The 20,465-nt window shown below is 36.6% G+C and overlaps 1 protein-coding gene across 5 annotated transcripts in view; it reads right to left on the reverse strand.

Moving 5' to 3' along the window:
- LOC115211046 (nucleosome-remodeling factor subunit BPTF) overlaps positions 1-7,107 on the reverse strand; it is an 88,007-nt gene extending 80,900 nt beyond the window's left edge. For 3 of the 5 annotated variants that reach the window (XM_029779921.2, XM_029779920.2, XM_029779916.2), the window contains exon 1: positions 5,366-7,106. In XM_029779921.2, the coding sequence (XP_029635781.1) occupies positions 5,366-6,426 (1,061 nt within the window). In that variant the 5' untranslated portion in view covers positions 6,427-7,106. Of the gene's footprint in view, positions 1-5,365 lie in introns of all 5 variants that reach the window. The other 2 variants (XM_029779917.2, XM_029779918.2) reach the window with 1 other exon arrangement.
- Between the last annotated feature and the right edge of the window lie 13,358 nt (positions 7,108-20,465).

Below are 20,465 nucleotides of genomic sequence, written 5' to 3' on the forward strand. Positions count from 1 at the left end.
TGTCTGTCTTTATGTTCTGAGTTCAAATTCCACTGAGGTTGACTTTGCCTTTCATCCTTTCAGGGTCGATCAATTAAGTACCAGTTGCATACCGAGGTTGATCTAATTGACTGGTTCCCTAAAAATTTTGGGCCTTGTGCCTAGAGCACAAAAGAATATTAAAGACTCATTTTGTTTAATATCTTAATTTCATAATGAACCCTTTAACAGTTGGCTTCATGTTGTCTGATAGTATGGATGACAATGTTGGTAATGAGGATGGATATGTTCTATTACCCATTAATGTAATCAAACAAAATATGGAACACACATAGTCTAATTAATATTCTGCAAGTGTGAAACAAAACAAAAATATTGAGAGATTGTTTAAATTCCATGTGCTGGGTCAAGAGGGTGGATGGTGGAAGACCCTATGTCTGGCAACAGGACCCTGCACCATACCACACAAGCAGGAGAATCCAGTCATGGCTGTCAGACAATTTCTCCAACCACATCGCCCCTAACATCTGGCCACCTAACTCCCCAGACTGCAACCCCCATGATTATTGTGTAGGGTAATTGAGCGAGAGAGATCAGCAAAACTCCTTGTAACATCAAAGATGAACTGAAGACAAGGATTATGGCAGCATCACCAACTTAAATAAGGAGACCATCCAGAAGAGTTGCAGGAGATTCTGAAGTCTGGAGGCATGGTTGAAGCCATCTGGAGGCATGGTTGAAGCCAATGTCAATTTTATTGAATAAATTTACTCTTTAGTATTTCAAGATATTTTTATGTAATTTTGGTAAATATATCTGTTAAAATGAGATGTCAGTGTTATTTTCATTTTTGTGTAATTTACACTACAGTTTATTCACCACACTCTGTATATATATGAGATACTCTCACTTCTATTCATCCTTTTGGAAACATTTGCCTTGAATAAATGAAAAACATTGTAGAGATGAGAGAATTCTTTTTCTCTGTAGCATTGGTATCCTGAAAAATGCACCCAATATGCTCTATAAAGTGTTTGTTGCTATGAAGGGTATCCAGCTATAGAAAGTGTGCTAAAACAGAACACAAATGGTGTCTACATAGAGCTGGAAGGGCATCCGGCCGTAGAAAGCTTGCCACACGCTTAGCGCTGCGTATATGTGCATACATTTTGTAGGCGCAGGCATGGCTGTGTGGTTAGGAAGCTTGCTTCTAAGCTACATGGTTTCGGGTTCAGTCCCACTGCGTGGCACTTTGGGTAGGTGTCTTCCACTATAGCCCCGAGCCGACCGAAGCTTTGTGATTGAATTCGGTAGGCGGAAGTTACTGCCGTGTGTGTATATGTGCGTGTAGGTGCTTGTGCCTCTCCGAAAGAGAGAGAGGGAATTAAGTGTATCTGAAAGGATATAAAGCAATGCTGGTAACCGTAATACATATTGGTGAGAAGTCACCAATAAAGCACTACGTCAAACAAGAAATGCCTAACAGTGATTAACTCTACTCCTCAATGCTGCCACTCCTGAGTTTTGAACAAACACTCCTTTGTAATTTTTGCCAACAGAAATGAAAGTAAACAAGTGATCAACTCCTTGGAGAATTATAACCAATGAGACAGTTGTTTAGAAATGCATTATACATATAGAAACAAAAGAAATAGGTGAGGCTTTATGATCACAAATGTTTCAGTTTTAAAAACGCCAAGGTGACCAACTGCTCCTAAACATAGGCCCTAATGCAACAGAAGTAAACCAACATCATCAACATTTAACGTCCATTTTCCTTGCTGGCATGGGTTGGACAGTTTGACTGAAAATTGGTAATCTGAGGAGCTGCACCAGGTTTCAATCTGATTTGGCATGGTTTCTACAGCTGGATGCCCTTCCTAATGCCAACCACTCCAAGAGCGCAGTGGGTGCTTTTTATGTGCCACCAGCACAGGTGCCAATTATGAAACACTGGCATCAGTCACAACTACAATATATCACTAGGCTTGACAGGTTTTCTCAAGCACAGTATATTGCCAAAGGTCTCAGTCACTTGTCACTGCCTCTGTGAGGTCATAAAATAATGATCAAATTCAATTTAAATACTAACTCAGGTTTACAAATACTAATATTTCAACTATATTATAGAAATATAGGCATCCTTATAAACTGAACAGTTTGAAATTAAAAAAATACTACTTGTATATTAGATAATATATAATATATACATATATAAATATATTGATAGAAATGGTAAGACAACAAAAGAATGAAAGAGACCTCGATATTATGTTAATAGAGGAATTTATCTGAAAATATAATGTGACAATTATTCAGTAGCCATGATAAAACTCAGAGTTTTATCATGGCTACTGAATAGTTGTCACATATTATATTTACAGATACAGACACACACGCATATATATATATATATATATATATATATATGCATGTGTATAAATTTCAGATTAACCACAATTTAATGAATGAGAGGAGCAAAATGAATTTCAACTTTTGGAAATAGCAGATGACTTGACTGAAAACTGGCCACAGGAAAAGACAATTGGAGGGAGATAAAACTGATATGCCAACATGGAAAAATGATTAGACATATGCTGATGACAATGATGATCATAATGCAACACTGAAATAATAAATGTGTTAATATAACCTGTTAAAAAGTTTAAGCTTTCAATAAATGCAAACATCTTTTAATGCTGAAAGGGAATGCCATACTGCTTATCAAATGTTTATTTTCTACAGGTGTAAATCAGGTTTATAGTTATTCTACCTCTTAACTTGTCTTGTCATCACAAGCAGTAAAACCATCAAAAGGAATTTTTATTTTTCTTATATTTGTTTTCATCTAATTTTCTCTTGCTCTATCCCAGTAATTGTAAAGTATCAACTACCTAAATCAGATTGTTCGATAGTCAATTGTTATAGGACCATAAATTTCACTATAACTTGATATTAGTAAAATCATTATTTTCAAGAGAAGAGCGAAATCAAAGTCGTATGTGACAAATGAATACCTATATATATATATATATATATATATATATATATATATATATATATATATATATATATAAATTAAGATAAACAACTAGACGCAATGTAATATAAACAGCTAGATGCAATGTGATACCATAAAGGAAGAAATGTGATGTTAAGACACCTACATTTCTAGAAATAAGAGCTAGATGCTTTTAATGCTGTAGGAAAAGCCCAAATGTATACGCATATGCTGATAGGGGATGTAATTGCCCCACCACCAATATTGTCGGTATTTCTGAGATAAGAAATTATGAATATTATAACACCAATATATTCAGGTTAGTGTCTTCATTCTGGTTGTTATAAGTTACTAAAACAACCAAGATGTGAACACCACTCCAAATATGTCAATGTATGGTAACCAATAAACATGTCCTTACACCAATCTTTTATAAAGATTTCACAATTTAATAAATGTATGTTATCAGTTCTATGGAGTTCTGACTAATACTGACTATAGACTATATATTAAAATATAATTAGCAACAACTACTCAAATGAGCAATATCTACTAATTGATAAATAATCGGTACAGCCAATGCATCCTCAAGATTTGATTTTAAACTTACATTTTTAGTTACTCGAGATAATATTCAGAATATTGATTTTCTAATTAGATATTGAAGCATTCCACAACTTTTAATGATGGTTGTAAACTTTCATCCTTGGAGTCAGATAAATACCATCAGTTGTTCCTTAAACTAGTTTTGCTTTTTTCTCAAGCCAAATTCATTGTGGTATCTAAGTTAAGCACTGCAAGCTAATGAGGTACTTCTCAATTATATAGTTGTTCTAGTGTAAGGCGGCGAGCTGGCAGAACCATTAACACGCCGGGCGAAATGCATAGCCATATTTCGTCTGCCGTTACGTTCCGAGTTCAAATTCCACCGAGGTTGACTTTGCCTTTCATCCTTTCAGGGTCAATAAATTAAGTACCAGTTATGCATGGGGTCAATGTAATCGACTTAATCCGTTTGTCTGTCCTTGTTTGTCCCCTCCATGTTTAGTCCCTTGTGGATAATAAAGAAACATATATAGTTGTTCTAATGTTTATAATGATAAATTGTACTATCTGGTAGTACCTACATAAAATTAGGTGGGCAAGGTCTTTGAGAATGAGGTACAGTAACCACAGCACAGATGGTGGGATATGAACCAACGCATCTTCAGCAAGTAGGCTAGAGCCCTATTAACTTGGTCAGGTGTCAAGTATATTGTATAATTTGTCATTGTACATTGCACTTATGTTTCTACAATAGCTTCAACAATTCAGAATGAATTACTCCAATTCTAACAAACAATTCTTAGTATTTTAGTTCACCAGTATAACAAGGAATTGGGCAGTGACAAGTTTATGAAAGGTTTTTGATTACTCTTAAATGAATAGCTTAATAGATGTACCAGAATAAACTATAAAGGATATATTGCAAATCTTTCTGTGTATCCTTCTGGGATTTTTTTTTTTTTTCAATTATTTATTTTAAATATCTTTGCCTTGAAAATAAATCAATCTAAATATTGAGGTATTTTTAATGCTAAATGAATAATCTTAATAAGACACCATGCCAATGTTGTAGTATTTCAAAAGGGACTGTATTGTTACTGAATTATGAGAAAGTGGATTTAATGAGGCCCTTTATGATCACTGATTTAAAATGGAATTTAAAAATTAGTATTCTACTCTGCTGGTTTTGTACATTACTTTCCTTGATAGTATTTTTTGTGTTGTGATGATAAGGCAATGTTAGTTATATTGAAGGCATCTTTCTAGATCTTTTTCTGTATTAACACAAAATTTCCAATAATTTTTTTTATCAGATTCCTTTTACATCAATTTTGACTTAATGAGAATTAAATAATTTCTGCTGAAATTATCATCAAAGTTCAAGAACATTCACACAAAAGACTTAACATTCTAAATAAGAAAGGCGAGGGATAACTGAGTGTTTTATCTTGAGAAGAATACTTAAATTCGTATTAACAACTGAGGATTTCACTTGACAAAACTATAAAATATATACAGCTTAAAGGCTTTCAGAAGGTAATGAACGTTTCCCTAAAATGCACGTTCATTTATTTACAAAAATATAATTGTTTATTATGATTTTGCTAGTTATCTTCCTTTGATATGTGTATTTGCTTACAACAAATTAATATTAAAATTACCAACAACATTTTGTTATACTGCAATACAATACATATTTTTCTAATACTTTTTTTTAAAATCAAATTTTAAACTAATTAAAATAAATTTCGTATATATCATATATGACCGTTTAAAGACATAACTCAATAAGTTCCTACTGCGAAACTTACTAAAGTTTAACAAAATCAGGATACTTACTTATGGCACGAACGACAGTGGTCATCATATTGGATGTTTCCTTCATTCATGATTTCTTCTCTTACTGCATTTGTCGCAAGGAACAAATCGGTCAGAGTCTGAAGTACCTTCAACCTGTCTTCGATGCCAACAAACGGAAAATCAGTCTTCTCCAAAATCTCAAGAGTCTCTTTATATTCTTGGTTTCGGTCACTGTCCAAGTAGGCTCGGACCAGCTCCGTCCAAGTCATTCCATCTAAAAAATACAAAGCTATGTTGATACTGTCTTTCAAATCGTGGGCACCGAATGTTGTATTATTTGCTTCCTCTTCCCTTTGAAGGGCTTTCAGCAGTGTTATATGGATCTCTGCCAGCAGTAGACACTGTTCATCACTATTTAAAGCAGAGCAAAAGTCTTCGAATAAAAAAGGAGATAATCGTAAAATTGACCGAAAATGTCTAAGTACTTCGTAGACGCTTAATGCTGACATTAAATATTCAATGGGTAACATAAGATCAGTAGCGGGTGCAGGCAGGTTCAAAGGAGGAATTTCACGGGTTTCGTCTAAATCCGGAGTTTTGGGCCGCCGTGAATGGTATCTTCTTTTGCTCACAGAACCCACCGTACTATAACTCTCTTCGCTGTGTATAGATTCAGACTCTTCATAGGTATCATCCGAACAACGGTCTTCATCGACATTATCCATATCTGTTAAGTCACTAGATTTGTCAGGTTCTACCTCTGAATGTTTATGTTCATCATCGTCGTCTTCGAGCATTTGTAAGATGTAGCTACGGCTTTTCTGAGCGGCCTCCCTTAGACGGGCACCCCTACTACTGCTCATACTAATGCCGCTGGCCGTAGAGCCAGCCCTACCCGTGTGATGATGGTGACTATGAGGTGTTAAATGAGAGCTACTACCAGCATATGCTCCTGTGGAACTTTGTATTCCACCGTCAAAGTGGTGGCTATCTCCAAACGTACCATGATAGAAAGCTTTAGGTCTTTTCAGAAAATTGGTCCGACCCGACAATGGGGTTTTTGGCGGACGACCTCTCGCACGCCTCGATTTCGTAGACATTTTTCACGACAAGTACGTTATCTATATGGAATAAAGCATATTTTTAGAATAGATCTTAATAATACAAAGCGTATTTAGATGTGGATTATGAGCATTTTAACAGTGGTCCAGGTTGAACAGTTAGGAAAGCCGCCATTTTCTCTCCCCCCCATCACCATCGCAGTCACGTGACCAGCCAACTATATGTTAACGGACGGGCATGGCTGTAAAGGCAACGGTAGCGGGGCTGTTTCCCCCCTGTGCTTAGATTGAAGCCAAGTAGTAATGTTTGGAGAGTGTTCACTCACCTGCAAGACAGCAAAACGAATTAAATTGTCCTTTAAATATGCAATGGCCTCCACAATATATCTATTCCGTGACTATTGTGAGAAAATGCAGAGTATGAAGGCGGAGGAGTACGGAGCCAGTGACAACAACAAGAAGCCAGGCCGATTCTCAATGTTGTAGAACAACAAGCGGTCCAGTAACGCATTTTACAATTGGATCAATCGTTTCCTGGCTTTTTTTCTGCTTTCTTTAACGACAACTCCACATTTGAGGCTGGCATGATTCTCATATTATTTTGGCGTAATGTCTACAATCAAATGTCAGGGTACAACCGGCTTCCTGGTACCTATGTCGGCGTGATTCGGGAATTAGACGACCAAGTCTGGCGTATACACACACCAGAAGTAACCAATAAGCGACGAGCTTACATGTATAATATGGTGGCAGGGACACAACAGAGATAAATTAAATCAAAATCCGGAATCGTATACGAAATAAACGAAATACGAATCAGACACCTTAATTGCATTGTACAATTGATAGGCTATAAAAGCATCTTAATTATATTTATCGATTTCAATAAAAACAAAGATGCTTTGTTTCTTTTTAATTTAAATAAAATTTTTATATTCGTTATTAATATAAGTAACACATATTTGTATTAATTCTTTCAATACGTTATTTCCTTATCCTAATTTGACAAATGGATGAGGTTTGATACTAAAATAAAAGTGGCACGAAGTGGGACATTTTATACAGTCGACCACTATTGTGTTTATATAAACATGTGTATGTAGCTAACCCGACCTCGCAATGCCATACATCATGGAAGGGCGGGAATTTATGATTGTCTTTCTGTTAGTAAATTATTTTGTTATTAGTAATTGAAATTCATACAACGATAAAATATACAAAGATTTCTACATAGAATTTTATATATCTCTGCCTTATATATTCGCTTATAATTTTATATATATACTGGACATATGCAAATTTATATATATATATATATATATATATATATATATATATATATATATATATATACTATACATGTGAAAATTTATACATATATATATATATATATTAATTATATCTGTAAAATATATATAATTTATTAATTTATAAATATAATTTATGTCTGTGTGTGTGTGTGTGGATATATGTATATAAATTTATATACATAGATAGATACAGATATGTGTATGTGTACATATATTTATGTAGGTGTGCGTATCAACATCACATATTTACGTCGCTTTTTGGGTCGTCCCGATTATTGGTTGTTATTGGGAAATGCTACTTTTATAGACTGGTGCTTGTAGCGTCATTTGGGTTTGTTTTTTAAAGCTCGATACCCTTCCTATCACCAACCAATATACTAATTTACATACACACACACACACACACACACATATATACGTATGTCTATGTAATACAAAGTAATGTGTGTGTGTGTATATATACTCTCATATATATACACATTACCTTATATTGCATATACATATACATATATGTATATATATATATATATACATATACATATATGTATATATATATATATATATATATATATATATATATATATATATATATATATATATATTTATACTTACATACATTACTTTATGTTGCATATACATATTATATACATATATATATATATATATATATGTGTGTGTGTGTGTATATATATATTTATATATATATGTATATATATATATATATATTATATATATATATATGTGTATATATATATATGTATATATATATGTATGTATATATATATATGATGATATATATATATATATATATATATATATATATATATATATATATATGTGTGTGTGATATGATATGATATACTGACAATATATATATGCATATATTCTTTTATATGTTTCAGCCCTAAGATTGTGGCCTCATTGGGACACATGCGCATGCACACACACACGCACACACAGAACTTTCAGAATCAGAGAACAGGAAATAATGATGAATATATTCTGACTACTGAGACTACTGCTGCCAGCTATGGTCACCACTCAATATAAAATTAACAGCAAAGCTTTAAACAATCCAGCGAAGTTACACAAAGAAAATCATCTCAGTGCAACATTTGAACTACTGTGAAAGGCTAAAAAATTGTCATTTTAGTAAATAAATAAATAAATTGACATAATATAATGTCTAAAAGTTGATGAACCACCTATTGATCCCCTCCATTTTTTTATTGCTCTCTCTCTCTTTGTATATATATATATATATATATATATATATATGTGTGACATATATACATTTATGTACATCCTCATCATCCTCATGAAAATAGACGTTAAATGATGATGATGTCTTTACACGTGGTAGATGTGCAGGTACATTAAACACCAATAATGTACAAAAAATAGACTCTCTCAAATGTCAGTGGTGTGCGATCCTTAGAAGTAGTAGACAGTTTTCAAGAGCAGGAGACAGTTTCCAAGTTAGTAGTTGGGGGGGGGGGTCTGAAAGCATAGCTGTTAGAATAAGAATAGGCTGGGCGAAGTTCAGAGAGCTTCTACCTCTGCTAGTAATGAAGGGCCGCTCCCTCAGAGTGAAAGGCAGATTGTATGATGCCTGTGTATGAACAGCTATGTTACATGACAGTGAGACACAGGCTGTGACCAGAGGACATGCAAAGGCTTGAAAGAAATGAAGCCAGTATGCTCCACTGGATGAGTAATGTCAGTATACATATGGGATAGAGTGTAAGTGATTTGAGAGGAAAACTGGATATATGAGGCATCAGATGTAGTGTGCAAGAGAGAACACTATGCTGGTATGGTCATGCAATGCATATGAATGAAGACAGTAGCATCAAGAGGTGCCAATCTCTAATTGTAGAGGAAAACAAGCGAGTTAAATGAGCAAACAACAAGAGAAAAAAAGGAAAACAGGACAAGTAAACACAGAGAATGACCCTTCATCAGTTGTCGGCTGTCTATCTACTCCTCATTTCGAGCATTCAACGACAATATGAGTCTTCAAAGACAGTTGCTCCATAAATTCTAAAATAAAATTTAGGATTTATGGAAGGTCAAAGTTGGGTACAAAAACAGGACAGTGGAGACATACAAAGAAACCAAATGAGAGGAAAATAGTGAACGCTGGGAGAAATATTTTCTTTCAAAAGAAAAAAGATAGAAGAGGGAGAAAGAAAATGTCCAGTCCTTTGAATGTCTGCGTAGGAAAAAAAACATGGTCACGTGAGGAAAAGAAAGATGGACAATGGTCACGTGTGAGCAATGAGAGAGGGAAAAAGAGAAAGAGAGGGAGACAGTCAGATAGAAAATGGTGAAAGAGGGAGGGGTAAAAAAGGGAATTAGAGAAGGAAGAAAACAGAATAGAGTCATGTCCGCTAGCCACTAACGTTTCTTTTATTCTCTCTGTTTATTTTCTTGTGTTCCTTTCTGTTGAAGAGCGTAAGCTTGAAACATAGAAGACTTTTTCACCTTCCCGAGCATTAAACTAATACACCTGTTTGTTGTTCAGACACCTGTCTTCGTCCTTTGTTTTTCTTTTTTGTAAATTCCAAGTATATGTGTGTGTGTGTGTGTATGGGTGTAGGTCGTCACCAACTGTGTAAACAACATGAAATACGAAAACAAACGAGTTAAATGTGCAAGCAATGAGACAAAAAAAGGAAAACAGGGCAAGTAAACACAGAGAATGATCCTTCATCAGTTGTCGGCTGTCTATCTACTCCTCATTTCAAGCATTCAACGACAATATGAGTCTACATATATATATATACACATAGGCATATATACATAAATATACACACACACACACACACACACACACACACACATATATACACACATATATATGAACACACACACATATATCATTATCATCATTGTTTCAATGTCCATTTTTCTAACCTTATATAGATCAGACAGAATTCATGAAGCAGGTTTTCTACAGCTGGCTGTCCTTTCCAAGCAAGGTGGTAATTCTTGGTCAGGCATGTTTTCATGGAATATTGGAAGTGAATAACATTCAACCATAATAATCCAATGATGTCAAGACAATTAGACACAAACACACACATACATACACATGCATACACACACACACACACACACACACACACACACACACACACACACACATTTTAAATCTAAAGTGTTATGTAAAAAGCATTAGTGTGGATGCTTGTCCTACATACAAAAATTACTGGTGCCAGCACCATGTAAAAAGCACCCAGTATGCTCTGTAGAGTGGTTGGTGTTAGAAAGGGCATTAAGCTGTAGAAACCAAACTAAAACAGATGGAATCTGGTGTGGCCCCTGGCCTTGCTAGTTCCTGTCAAGCCATCGAACCCGTGCCAGAATGGAAAATGGATGTTGGCTGTTGGTGTTGATGATGATGATGATGATGATGATGATGATGATTATGATGATGGTGGTGGTGGTGGTGGTGGTGGTGGTGGTGATATACATACACATATATGTGTGTGTGTATGATGGGCTTCTTCTGCTTTCCATCTGGGATGGTGCGATGTCTTGACTTGTGCATGACATGGATTAAAGTGAGTGAGGGAGGGTTGTGTAATGTCATCTGCCTCATTCTCTTGTCCTTTCCTGTCTGATTCTAGTAGCAGGACTAAGTCAAAACAACTAGAGATAGGTCAAGATGCTGTGGATGGCTGCAACATCGTTCATCTCACACTGTGTCCTGTTGGCACTCCACAATGCCTACTGGTCCACCCTTCTGTCAGTTGAATCAATCTGGTAGTTTCTTCCACACAGTTTGTCAGGAGCAGTCTTCACATGCATAGGGAGACAAGCTCTAGCTCACCGAATGTTTGAGACATGCCAGCTACCTTCATTATGGTTTAACCAGTCTGTTGAAGCATTGTCCAGAATCTGGCTGCTGTTGCATGCAGACATCTTTGAGGAGCCACAGGCAAGAGCTAGATGTCAGGTGAGGACTGCTGCATTCTGAGTTCAAATTCCGCCATGGTCGACTTTGCCTTTCATCCTTTTGGGGTCGATAAATTAAGCACCAATTACACACTGGGGTCGATGTAATCGACTTAATCCATTTGTCTGTCCTTGTTTGTCCCCTCTGTGTTTAGCCCCTTGTGGGAAGTAAAGAAATAGGTGAGGGTCACACACACAAACACATATTGTAGAATGGCTAAAAAGTGTGATTGGTTTTTGTCAACACTAAAATTCAAGCAGTCAAGTTGCTGACTTCAGTCTGTCCTTTGCACTTGTATACTTGTTAGATACTTGACACTTCAACATTCTTTGATGCAAACTTGTGATATGACAGGTTGTATTTTGTGTGCGTGGGATCAGCCTGAAAATGAAGAGCCAAAACAAATATTATCAACACCTCATGCTTTTTATTTTCAATAAGACAAGAAAGTGGCAGAAATCTGCAGGAAGATATGTGCTGTGTACAGATAGAATGCTGTTATGGAATGTGTGTGCCAGAAGTGGTCTTCAAGACTTCCTTCATTGATTAAGTAAATTGCTTTGAGTTTAAAACTTGAAAAAACAAATTGACTTTTTGCCAACCCAACATACATACATACATGCATACACACACACACACACACACACACACACACACACACACACACACACACACACATACATACACACACATACACACATACACACATGCACTCACAGAAACACAGACACACACACACATACATATATACATTCATACATACATACACACATACATATATCAGTTGCATACAGTAATGGCAATCACTTAAAGTGAATGGAACTTGTGGAAGAGGGAAACCCAGGAAGACATGGGATGAAGCATTGAAGGCTAATCTAAAAACACTGAACCTTACGAAGGAGATGACTTAGGACCAAAATATGTGGTGCATTGCTGTACTCAAGAACACCCATCCACCACAGCAGAATTGATACTGGTGGTGGTGCCACATAAAATACACCTAGCACACTCCGTGTAATGGTTAGTGCTAGAAAGGGCATCCAACTGTAGAAACTATGCCAGAACGGACAACTGAGCCTGATACAGCCCCTGGCCTAACCAGCTTTGATCAAACTGTCCAACCCATGTCAGCATGGAAAACGGACATTAAATGATGATGATGATGATGATGATGATGATGATGATGATGATGATACACACACATATATATATATATATATATATATATATATATTGCAAATAAGAAAATGGAGGAGCACAATAGTTGGTTCATCAACTTTAGGACATTAAAAATGTTAACTTATTTATTTATTAAACTGATAATTATAATAACATACATACATATAGCATATTATTCCTATGCATATAAAATAAGGATACAAGTAATTATTAAAAAACATGAATATAAATTATTAAAATAACTTACAGCTGTTTCAGCCCATAGATAAAAGCATCTCATTCTGCTTATATTAGTCAAGTGTATTGAGGTAATAGGCAGTTGAAAATTATATATATATATATATTTAATATTAGTGTTTGTTTTTAGTATAACATAAAAACAATTTTACACTGAATTGAAGGATTACTGAATACATTTGGTAAAGGACAAATTTATTATTCATTGACAAGATTGGGCATGTTATGCAACATGTGGGTGGTTTCCATGTCATGCATGATGGCAACAGATTTGATCCTGTTATGAGGAGGCAGCTGGAGTTCTGTGATGCAAATGACTTTTTAATCTGCAATAGGCACAGGAGCGGCTGTGTGGTAAGTAGCTTGCTTACCAACCACATGGTTCCGGATTCAGTCCCACTGCGTGACACCTTGGGCAAGTGTCTTCTACTATAGCCTCGGGCTGACCAAAGCCTTGTGAGTGGATTTGGTAGACGGAAACTGAAAGAAGCCCGTCGTATATATGTATATATATATATATGTGTGTGTGTATATGTTGTGTATCTGTGTTTGTCCCCCCAACATTACTTGACAACCGATGCTGGTGTGTTTATGTCCCTGTAACTTAGTGGTTCGGCAAAAGAAACCGATAGAATAAGTACTAGGCTTACAAAGAATAAGTCTTAGGGTCGATTTGATTCGACTAAAGGCGATGCTCTAGCATGGCCGCAGTCAAATGACTAAAACAAGTAAAATAAACCAACTTCAGGAAACCTGCCAGTCACCTGTTCACCCATCAATCTGGTAGGCACACTAGCCATATTTATTACATTCTTGCCAGAAAACAGGGAAGATGATTGCTAATAAATGCCAAAAATTTCCCAGGTGAAGAATGCACCCCTAAAAATAGGTTAGTCATTAGAGATTTCAGAAGCAAGGCTAAAAAGCTACCAGAAAGACAACCAGTGTGAAAAAGAAAGGTTTGGAAGCTTAAGGATCCTCTGAATGGCAAGAGATTTAGAGACGTGTTAACTGAAGCATTTGAGGAAAAAATGGGGGATATAGTGGCATATAACATGGAGGACAACTGGAAGTTTCTACAGAACAACCTGTTGAGGGCCAGTAATCAAATTTGTGGCTAGTACAAAGTCCCTTCTTGACCTTAGGTGACATGGTGATAGAATAGTGTAGTTGAAGGCTATTAGAGAAAAAAAACAGCCCTGAGAGAACTAGAAGTGTGGTGGTAGCAGGGAACTGTATCAGACAGCCAGAAGGTAGGCTAGGGGACAGGCATATTTAGCCCATGTAGAAACAGAAAAAGAAGTTTGCCAATGTTCTGCAGTGATAGGACCAGACTTGAAGTGTTTCAGCTTGCAAGACACTGTGTGAGAGAAAATCATGATTTCATAGGAGAGAAATGTATTTAGTGATTCTGCAAAGAAAGAGACTTGGAAATACCATTATGAAAGGCTGCTAAATGTTGAGAATGCATGGGAGAAAGAGAGCCTGCCAAATGTAGATCCAACTGAGGGACCAGCTATCCAAATCGATAGTAGCTTGCTAGATAAAGCAATTAAGGATATGAAGACAGGGAAAGTCCCTGGCCCATCAGGAATCACCATGAGATGCTTAGAATATCTGGTAGATTAGGATATAGCTTAATCACCCATATAGTTAATCAGACTATCCACGAAGGAGCCATACCCAATAATTGCTGTAGCAGCATTATAATCAGCTGTTATAAAGGCAAAGGTGATGCCTTAGACAAAAATAATTACAGAGGCATCAGATTGCTGGAAGAGAGCATAGATGAGATGCAGTTTGGATTTGTGCTAAGTAAGAGCATGATTGATGCTGTATTCCCGGTTAGGCAACTGTAGGAGAAGTATTTAGCCAAAAATAACCTCTCTACTTGGCTTTTGTTGACATGGAGAAAGCCTTTGACAGAGTCCCTCATTCCCTTATCTGGTGGTCAATGTGGATGCTAGGGATAGATGAGTGAATAGTTAGAGTTGTACAAGCCATGTACAGGGATGTTGCCAGTAAGGTGAAGGTTGGCAATGAGTATACAAATGAATTCAGTGTACAGATAGGAGTTCACCAAAGTTCAGTTCTCACCCACCTCTTGTTTATGTTAGTCCTCCAGGCCTTAACAGAGGAATTCAAGACCAGCTGCTCCTTGGAGCTCCTCTACACTGATGGCCTTTTTCTTATAACTGAGTCACTACCTGACCGAGAGAAGAAATTTCAGGCGTGGAAGCAAGGGCTGGAATCTAAAGACCTTAGAGTTAATTTAGCAAACACCAAAGTCGTAATAAGTAGGAAAACAGACAAATCACAAGTCCCTTCAGGGATATGGCTCTGCTCAATACATAAGAAGTGTGCTGATAGAAACTCCATACATTGTACCCAGTGCAAGCTTTGGACACATAAGAGGAATAGCAGTATCACAGGAAGGTTAACAGAGAAAATAGTCTTTGTGTGTGGCAAATGTGCAGGCACAATAAGCACCAAAAATGTGCAGATAACAGACTCCCCCAAATGCTCAGGGGGAATCATTAGAAGTAGTAGATAGCTTCTGTTACCTAGGAGATCAAGTTAGCAGTGGAGGAGAAAGTTTAATTGTTAGAGTAAGAATGGGCTGGGCAAAGTCCAGATAGCTTCTACCTTTGTCGGTAACTAAGGGCTTCTCCTTCAGAGTGAAAAGCTATGCTACATGGCAGTGAAACATGGGCTTTGATTACAGAGGACTTGTGAATGGTTAAGAGAAATGAAGCTGGCATAATCTGCTGGATGGGTAACATCTGTGTGCACACACAACAGAGCATAAATGATTTAAGAGGAAAACTGAGTATAAGAGGCATCAGATGTTGTGTGCAAGAAAGTAAACTGTACTGATTTGGCCATGTGATGTGTACGGATGAGTACAGCTGCATAATGAAGTGACAAGCTCTAACTGTGGAGGGAACCCAAAAAGATGTGAGATGAAGTGGTAAGAAAGGGTCTTCGGATGCAGAGCCTCACTGAGGAAACGACATGGTGTCGTGGAGATTTGCTGTACTTGAGAAGATGTGTCAAGCTAAGTAAGATTGTTATCATCCATACATACAGGCGTGACTTTTGCAGGTGCTGGTGCCACATAGAATGCACTTGTGTCACCATGTCAGTGACACATAAAAATCACCCACAGGCATCCATCACACACTTTAATAAAGTGGTTTGCATTAGGAAAGGCATCTAGTCATAGAAACCATGCCACAAGAGACAATTAGAATCTGGACAGCTCCTCAGCTGACCAACTTCATGTCAAACCATCCAACCTATGCCAGCATGGAAAATGGATGTTAAGCAATGAGGAGGAGGAGGAGGAGGATGGTGATGATGATGATGATGATGATGGAGGTGGTGGTGGTGGTGGTGAGGACAATGATGATGATGATGATGACGACGACGACGACGACGATGATGATGATGATGATGATGATGATGATGATGATGATGATGATGATGATAAAGAATAGTATTGATAGTGACTTTGAAGTTTCAGGTTGGTCAAAATTTCAAAATCACTGTCAATATTATTCTTGTTAAAGAATGGAATACACAGGCTGAACATTCTTTAGTGAGGCAGAGCTATAGGAACCACACAGCCCTATGCTTTTTCTGCTCATTTGCAAACTACGTTTCAGTATGTATATGAGGTGCGTTTTCCTCAAGAGAGTTTGTCAAGCTCACAAATTTCACTTGAAGTGGCACAATTTGGTAGATTTCCATCATAACCCCAGTAGAGGAAGGGGAAAGGAGTCTTGCACACAGAAAATGTAGACTATATCCAATAACTTACCCGAGGTTTAATCGCCAAGTTAAATATTTAAACCACCTGATGAATGACTGTAACTCGAAAATTTAAAGAAATTAGCAGCCATGAAACGATCGTAGTGTTATATTAATTATATTTTTTTAATAATTTTGTTATATATTTAAATAATATAAATTAAATAATCTTATGTATTGGCTTAAGTTTTTCATTGTATGATTTGCCTAATAGTGGTTTTATCTCTAATTTAATATTATATATATATATATAGTTGCAAATTGAGACAGGGGTTGTAAAATGCAACCCACCATGGGATACCATATATCCAATATACTGCTAGTAAGGTACCCAACAAAGTTAATACATAAATGTTAAGAATTGCGATACAATTAATTCATTTATTGTATTATATGGGCAAAGGTAAAATGTTTTACCACAAATTCATAATACAAAATAAGAAAATGGAGAAATACATCGAAATCAAATATCAATTACCAGATAATACTCAATCACATACTTTATTAAACCACTACATAAGAAACTATAAGGTTAAACATAATAATGCAGGGTAAAGCAGTGTACATGAAGGAGTGTACATAAAATAGTAATGTTATACAATAAGTAGAATACGTATAATAGAACATAAATATAAGTACACATAAATAGAAATATAGACTTATGTGTACTTATATCCATGTTCTATTATACGTATTCTACTTATTGTATAACATTACTATTTTATGTACACTCCTTCATGTACACTGCTTTACCCTGCATTATTAGGGTTAACCTTATAGTTTCTTATGTAGTGGTTTAATAAAATATGTGATTGAGTATTATCTGGTAATTGATATTTGATTTCGATGTATTTCTCCATTTTCTTATTTTGTGTATATATATATATATATATATATATATATATATGCCGGAGTAAGCACATAAATGTGAAACAAGGTGGAAAAAAGAGTACTTAAATATAAAAGGTAGAGTAATATGCTTTATTGAAAAGTAGCAGAACTATAACAAAAGCTGTTACTCAGAGTTTCACATTCCCATTTGTCGGACAGTTTTGTTAAAATGGAACAGCTGTTCCATTTTGTTATATTTCTGCTGCTTTTAAATAAAGTATATACATATGTGTATATATTATTTGTTTCACTCATTAGACTGTGCCCATGCTGGGGCACCACCTTGAAGAATCTTTTAGTCGAATGAATCAACCCCCAGGACTTATTATTTTTTTAAACCTGGTAATTATTATATTGGTCTCTTTTGTCAAACTGCTAAGTTATGGGGATGTAAGCATACCAACACTGGTTGTCAAGCAGTAGTGGGAGACAAACACAGACACAGAGACACACATACACACACATTTTTGGCATGCAAATCACATAAACACGCATACAATTTACACACACACACACACACACACACACACACACACACACACATTCAAAACTCATTATTCACTCAGTTGATACTCCAGATTTCAGATTTTATGCATTCTTCTACACAACAAGCTTGTTAGCTTACAGTTTCATTTGATATCAACAATGGTAAAAACCACCCAGACTTCTTCCCCGTTTTACCTTTTGATTTCTTTACTCCAGCTGCAATACTATCCCTGCAGCTGTCTCCAGCACCTAAGTATCAGTAACTATCAAGCTAAGGAATCTATAAACATTACTTCATGTATGCTTCCACAACTTATTACAAAGGTACATCTGTCAGCCTCTCAAAGATCTCACAAAAACTTTTTGTAGGCCTTTTCTCACCACTGAGTATACACTATTTAGTGTTTACCAACTACCTTCATATATATTTGTTAAATTCTCTCCAAATGTCACTGCAATTTTGAGCTCCCTATTACAAATTGCATTTACCATGTTGGCTATGATCTTTAAGTACCTGGTCTTCAGTATATAAAATTTCCAAAGACACAGGCATAGCTGTGTGGTTAGGAGCTTGATTTTCATCCATATGGTTCCAGGTTCAGAACCCACTGAGTGGTACCTTGGGCAAATGTTTGCTATTTCAGACTGACCAAGGCCTTGTGAGTGGATTTGGTAGGCAAAAACAAGCCTATTGTACATAAGTGTGTGTGTGTTTGTGTCTGTATTTGTCCCCCCACCACCAGCATTGCTTGACAACTGTTGATGTGTTTACATTCCCTGTAACATAGCAGTTAGGCAAAAGAGATCAATAGAATAAGTACCAGGCTTTAAAAATAAAATAAGCATTGGGGTTGATTCATTCAACTAAAAATTCAAGATGGTGCCCCAGCTTGGCCACAGTCTAATGACTGAAACAGATAAAATATAAAAAGATAAAATGAAGGTCACGGAGAGGGTCATAGTCCAACTAATTAGGGAGAGTGTCAGTTTAGATAAGATGCAGTTTGGGTCTGTGCCAGAGAAAAGCACCACTGATGCTATATTTCTGGTAAGACAGCTGCAGGAGAAATACCTAGCCAAAGATAAGCCCCTGTACCTGGCTTTCGTTGACACGGAGAAAACCTTTGACAGGGTCCCCCAATCCCTTATCTGGTGGTCGATGAGGAAACTTGGGATATATGAATGGTTAGTAAAACCTGTGCAAGCCATGTACAGGGATATTGTCAGTAAGGTGAGGGTTGGCAATGAATACAATGAAGAATTCTAGGTAGAAGTAGGGATCCACCAAGGTTCAGTACTCAGCCCCCTCCTATTTATCATAGACCTCCAGGCAATAAAGGGGGAATTCAAGACAGGATGCCTCTGGTAGCTCCTCTATGCTGACGACCTTGCTCTAATTGCTGATTCACTATCAGAACTAGAGAAGTTTCAGGTGTAGAAGCAAGGATTAGAATCAAAGAGCCTTAGAGTCAACCTAGCTAAAACCAAAGTCCTAATAAGTAGGAAGGCAGGCAAACTACAAATCCCTTCAGGTAGATGGCCCTGCTCAATCTATAGAAAAGGCATAGGTAGAAACTCTATAAGATGTACCCAGTGTAAGCTATGGACACATAAGGGGTGCATCAATATCAAAGGAAGGCTAACTAGGAAGATAGTTTTTGTATGTGGCAGATGGTCAGGAGCAATAAACACTGAAAATGTGCAGAGAACAACTTCTGCCACATTCCAGGAAGAAAAGCTAGAAGTAGTTGATAGCTTCCATTACCTAGGTAACCAAGTCAGTAGCATGGGAGTCTGTGCTGAAAGTGTAGCTGCAAGAATAAGAATAGCTTGGGCAAAGTTCAGAGAGCTCTTACTTCTGCTGGTGACAAAGGGCCTCTCTCTCAGAGTAAAAGGTAGACTGTATGACGCATGCATACGAACAGACATGCTACATGGCAGTGAAACATGGGCAGTGACTACTGAGGACATGCATAACCTCGCAAGGAATGAAGCCAGTATGCTCTGCTGGATGTGTAATGTCAGTGTGCATACTCAACAGAGTGTAGGTATCTTGAGAGAAAAGTTGGACCTAAGAAGCATCAGATGTGGTGTGCAAGAGAGACGACTGCACTGGTATGGTCATGTGGCAAGAATGGATGAGGATAGCTGTGTGAAAAAGTTCCACATCCTAGCAGTTGAGGGAACCTGTGGAAGAG

This window comes from Octopus sinensis, linkage group LG4, assembly GCF_006345805.1.
Source record: "Octopus sinensis linkage group LG4, ASM634580v1, whole genome shotgun sequence".
Taxonomy (NCBI): Eukaryota; Metazoa; Mollusca; class Cephalopoda; order Octopoda; family Octopodidae; genus Octopus; species Octopus sinensis.